The sequence below is a fragment of the Rhinopithecus bieti genome, unplaced genomic scaffold, assembly GCF_001698545.2.
Source record: "Rhinopithecus bieti isolate Rb0 unplaced genomic scaffold, ASM169854v2 scaffold_64314, whole genome shotgun sequence".
NCBI lineage: Eukaryota > Metazoa > Chordata > Mammalia > Primates > Cercopithecidae > Rhinopithecus > Rhinopithecus bieti.
Genome location: NW_016824620.1, coordinates 910,750 through 916,313, shown reverse-complemented (window position 1 = coordinate 916,313; position 5,564 = coordinate 910,750). Strand labels below are relative to the sequence as shown.

Sequence of the window (5,564 nt, the reverse complement as noted above, 5' to 3'; positions counted from 1 at the left end):
AAAAAAAAAAAAAAAAAAAAAAAGATCTATGAAGACCCTTCTGGAGTTCTTTGTGTTTTTTGAGATAGGCTCTCACTTTGTCTCCCAGGTGTGATCACAGCTCACTGCAGCCTCCACCTCCTGGGCTCAAGTGATCCTCCCACCTCAACCTCCCGAATAACTGAGACTACAGGTGTGCACCAGCATGCCTGGGTAATTTTTGTATTTTTAGTAGAAATGGGGTTTCACCATGTTGGCCAGGCTGGTCTCTAACTCCTGAGCTCAAGTGATTTGCGCACCTCAGCCTCCCAAAGTGCTGGGACTACAGGTGTGAGCCACGGCACCTGGCCTCTTCTGAAGTTTTTAATCCTGAAACTTGAGATGCAGATTATACAAAAGGACTCAGTGAGAATTGAAAACCAAGTCTGGCCCTAAATCAATCCTAACAGGCTCTGAGTTTTCATATTTGTCTTGCAAATGCATTCATTGTCCAGAGTTTTGTTCTTAATTAAGTAGGAAATAACACCAGTCACACCAAAACAGTTAACACCTTAGCTGGGTAAAATTCCAGCCTCTGGGATAATGTTCGTGGTGGGAAGATGGTGCAAGCACTGCAGAGCCAGTCTTGTTCCAAAGAGCACATGCAGTGCGGACGTGGGGAGTGGAGCTGTGCTGGTTGTCAGAGCAGCAAGCCTGGGTGAGAAAGGGAAAGGAGAATAAGATGGTGGGAAGGGAGGCAGCAGCAGGGTATTTGGGCCCACTGGGACCCACTGAGGTGTCAGGTCTGATTGGAAGACCTGCATTTTGATCCTGGTTAGACACCAGCTTGGCCATATGACTTTGGGCAAGACCCTTTTGTAACCTTCCTTAGGTTTTTTACCCTTTTAAAAATGAGTAGCCAGGCACAATAGCTCACACCTGTAATCCCAGCACTTTGGGAGGCTGAGACAGGAGGATCTTGCCCAGGAGTTTGAGACCAGCCCTGGGCAACGAAGCATGGACTCCTCTCTACACAAAATAAAAATTTAAAAAATTAGCCAGGCATGGTGGTGTACACCTGTACCAGCTACTTGGGAGGCTGAGGTGGAAGGAATACTTGAGCCCAGGAGGTTGAGGCTGCAGAGAGCTATGATCATGCCACTGCACTCCAGCCTGGGTGACGGAGCAAGACCCTGTCTCTTAAAAAAAAAAAAGGACGATTAGATATCCTTTTATAGTCATGCGTTGTGTAACGATGGGAGATGCGTTCTGAGACTTGCATCACTAGGCAATTTCATTATTGTGCAAACACCATAGAGTGTACTTACGTAAACCTAGACGGTATAGCCTACTGTACACCTAGGCTTTGTGGTATGGCCTGTTACTCCTAGGCTGCAAACCTGTACATCATGTTACTGTATTGGATACTGTAGGCAACACCATGGCATTTGTGTATCTAAACATACCTAAACATAGAAAAGGTACAGTAAAAATACAGTATTATAATCTTATGGGACCACCATTATATATGTGGTCGTCATTGACTGAGACATCATTAATGTGGTGCATGACTACACCAATCAGTCCAGAAACAAATTAAGAAGATAAGGAGAAAAGTCAGTGCTTTGAGGCAACACCTTGCTGTGTCCATTTAGAGGCTGTTGCTGTAACTAATGAAGCTGTCTCCTCCCAGGCAAAGCCTTTGGCTGTGTTGGAGGGTACATCGCCAGCACGAGTTCTCTGATTGACACGGTACGGTCCTATGCTGCTGGCTTCATCTTCACCACCTCTCTGCCACCCATGCTGCTGGCTGGAGCCCTGGAGTCTGTGCGGATCCTGAAGAGCGCTGAGGGACGGGTGCTTCGCCGCCAGCACCAGCGCAACGTCAAGCTCATGAGGCAGATGCTAATGGATGCCGGCCTCCCTGTTGTCCACTGCCCCAGCCACATCATCCCTGTGCGGGTAATGGCCTGTCTCTGATTGGACTTGCTGTGGGCTGTGCCTCTACACATGATGTACGGATGTTCTGCTTCATACCTTCCTGAAGTTGGGCTTGAGTGGGGTGACTGCCAGGGAGGGGTTGTAGCCAGCCACCCTCTGTCAAGTTTCCGCCATTGGCTGACTTCACCATGAGAAGAAAGCCTTTGAACCCAGCAGGCTGGGGCAGAAGTTCCCTCTCCAGAGCACTGACCTTAACAGGGTAAACACAGAGCTTGTATCTGGAAAGCTCCAGAAGCCTGAGCTTGGCCAGCTTTAAAGTATGGCTTTCTACTTAGTAAATTTCAAAATAGGTTTTGCCCTTCCCACTACAAATGGTAGCACTGTTGATGTCACAGTTGAATTAGTGTAATGAATACAGCTAGTATAACCGAATCTAGATTATACATCCTGGGTATGAGAGTCTGCTGGTACGAATGGAACCAGTGTTTTCTCATTAAAATGTATTTCTTTTAATAAGGTTTTGGTTCTCTGGTCTTCACAAAACAACACTGGCTCCTTTTAAATGACAGGTGTTTGGGCAGCGCTTTCCCTCTCCCCCAAGCTTGCATATGTTGCTACAGTCTGGTCTTGAGCGTGAGTGTTGTGGGGACTGTGTTCGTTGGAATCTCTGCTAAGAGGTGGTCCTTCCTGTTGTGACCTTACCTTCTGCTCTCATTGAACTTAGGTTGCAGATGCTGCTAAAAACACGGAAGTCTGTGATGAACTAATGAGCAGACATAACATCTATGTGCAAGCAATCAATTACCCTACCGTGCCCCGGGGAGAAGAGCTCCTACGGATCGCCCCTACCCCTCACCACACACCCCAGATGATGAACTACTTCCTTGGTAAGTACCTTTGCAGTGTTTATAATTGAAACCCTTCAGAGGCATTCAGATTTGTTTCTTCTTCTTTTTTTAGGTTTTTTTTTTTTTTTTTTTTTTTTTTGAGACGGAGTCTCGCTCTGTCGCCCAGGCTGGAGTGCAGTGGCGTGATCTTGGCTCACTGCAAGCTCCTCCTCCCGGGTTCACGCCATTCTCCTGCCTCAGCCTCCTGAGTAGCTAGGAATACAGGCGCCCGCCACTACGCCCAGTTAATTTTTTGTATTTTTGGTAGAGATGGGGTTTCATCATGTTAGCCAGGATGGTCTCGATCTCCTGACCTCATGATCCGCCCGCCTCGGTCTCCCAAAGTGCTGGGATTACAGGCATGAGCCACAGTGTGTATTTCTTCTTTTTCCCAGTAACTAAGTATGCCCTCAAATGGTTCAAAACCCTAAAAGATATTTATTGTCTGATTCACATCAAGAGGGTGGAGAGTCATTTTGGGAGCTCTGAGGGAGCCTGAGCATCTGCTCAGTGTTCCCGGTGCCCCCTTGTCTACATGGCTGAAGGATACATGGTAATGACTTGCAGGGAGAAGAGGCCTCTGAAGGCTTGAGTCCCTGCTGGCCCCCCGGAGTCCAGCTCACATTTATCTTCGCCACTGCCCTCTACTCCATGACGTTGTATAATCCTTGAATAACCCCACACGTAATCCCCTCTGATAAGAGGAATTGCTCAACATTTTCAACTGCCCCGTGGTTCTATACTGCCCCACCCATGTCCAACCTAAAGGCAGAGACAGAAGGGGGCTGTTAGCCACAGGTCAGCTCTGCCTCAAAGGTACATTGCCCTCCCAAGCCTGCCCAGCATGGCTCAGCTTCCTCATGGGCTCTCTGTTCTATTGGAAATGCTGGTTTTAAACTGTCATGTGGCAGTGTTGGAGCAGCTTCTTCCCTACAGGTCTGTGAAATCAAGCCCAACTCGGGGTTTTATTTTTCTCTTTATTTAATTTTATGAAAGCCTTAAAATTTTTATAAAAGCCTTATCTCAATAGAGATATAACTCACATACCATAAAATTCACCCTTTAAAGTATCCAAGTCCATGATTTTTAAATACACTCCCAGTGTTATGCAACCATCACTTCTATCTGATTCTAGAATGTTTTCATCGCCTCAGAAGCCGCTGCCCATTAGGAGTCACTCCTCTTTTCCCCATCCCCAGCCCCTGTCAACCACGAGTCTTTCTGTCTCTGTGGATTTGCCTTTTCTGGACCTTGTGTCTAAGTGGAAGCATACGGCGTGTGCTCCTTTGTGTCTGTCTTCTCCCAGCATCATATCTGCAAGGCTCATCCATGCTGTAGCATTCATCAGCACTTTATTTCTTTCTGTTATCAAATAACCTTCCATTGTACAGATTTACCACATTTTGTTTATCCATCTATTGGTGGACATTTGGTTGTTTCTCTTGTTAACTATTATGACTAATGCTGCTATGAACATTTGTGTATGAGTGTTTATGTGGACATATGTATTCATTTCTTTTGTGTATATTACTCCCTTTAATATTTAAAAACTGTTTCTCCTCAGAGAATCTGCTGGTCACATGGAAGCAAGTGGGGCTGGACCTGAAGCCGCATTCCTCAGCTGAGTGCAACTTCTGCAGGAGGCCACTGCATTTTGAAGTGATGAGTGAAAGAGAGAAGTCCTATTTCTCAGGCTTGAGCAAGTTGGTATCTGCTCAGGCCTGAACATGACCTCAATTATTCCACTTAACCCCAGGCCATTATCATATCCAGATAGTCTTCAGAGTTGTCTTTATATGTGAATTAAGTTATATTAAATTTTAATCTATAGTAAAAACATAGTCCTGGAAATAAATTCTTGTTTAAGTGGTGGCTCTTTCTGCTATTGGCTACTGAATAAAATTCTTCATTGACTGGACACAGTGGCTCACACCTGTAACCACAACACTTGGGAGGCCAAAGCAAGAAGATCACTTGAGGTCAGGAGTTGAAAGCTGCAGTGAGCCATGATTGCTCCACTGCACTCCAGCCTGGGTGACAGAGCAAGACTGCCTCTAAAATAAAAAATAATAATTGTCATCATCCCTTTAAGTTCAGTCTGTATTCTAGGAATGAATAAACTGAATAAAGTACTGGAGCTCTGGTAATGGCTTCAGAGCAGGAGAGACAGAACCTCCCACAGCTTGAACCCTGCTACCTCCTTAATGCCTACTGTATCCAGTGGCTGACCCAGCTGCACCCAGCAACTGAATAGTTTTGAAAGGGTGACACCACCTTGGCGGCCGGTTTCACTTTAAACTTCTCACTTCATATCTTCAATGGACAGTGCTGCCTCGCAGTCCTGCTACAGCTGCCTCCCCCTGACTTTCCCTTTTAGCTACTGCCTTGACCCCATTTTTCCCTGTGAAAGTCTGGGCATCAGAAGACTGGCTTGTCTGTCACCACCCCATCCTCCAGCCTGTCAGCTTCCTGCGCCTGTAGTTGTGTCCCATCCAGCAAAAGCGAAGGGGTTTGTGCTCCTCACCCTGCCTCTCTCCATTTGTATTTCAGGTCCTGTTGCTTCTTGCACGGTCCTACAACAATCTCTTTGCTGCAGAATTTCTCCCCCTCTGCTGGTTCATTCTCCTTGGCCAGCAGAGGCTTTGTCCCCCTTCTGAAAAATAAGCTTGTTCTGTCTAGAACCTCTTCTTGCTCCCCCTGCCTCTCTGTGCTGCCCCTATTCTGGGCAGTCACCCTTTCATCCCTGTTCTCTAGGAAGGCTGCTCATTTCTCACATCT

At 46.5% G+C, this 5,564-nt stretch overlaps 1 protein-coding gene across 2 annotated transcripts in view; it reads left to right on the top strand.

Moving 5' to 3' along the window:
• Nucleotides 1–4,641, top strand: part of ALAS1 (5'-aminolevulinate synthase 1) — a 16,817-nt gene extending 12,176 nt beyond the window's left edge. For both annotated transcript variants that reach the window (XM_017862460.1, XM_017862459.1), the window contains exons 9-11: nucleotides 1,652–1,920; nucleotides 2,624–2,786; nucleotides 4,351–4,641. In XM_017862460.1, coding sequence (XP_017717949.1) covers nucleotides 1,652–1,920; nucleotides 2,624–2,786; nucleotides 4,351–4,511 — 593 coding nt within the window. In that variant the 3' untranslated portion in view covers nucleotides 4,512–4,641. The remainder of the gene's footprint in view (nucleotides 1–1,651; nucleotides 1,921–2,623; nucleotides 2,787–4,350) is intronic.
• Nucleotides 4,642–5,564: the final 923 nt, after the last annotated feature.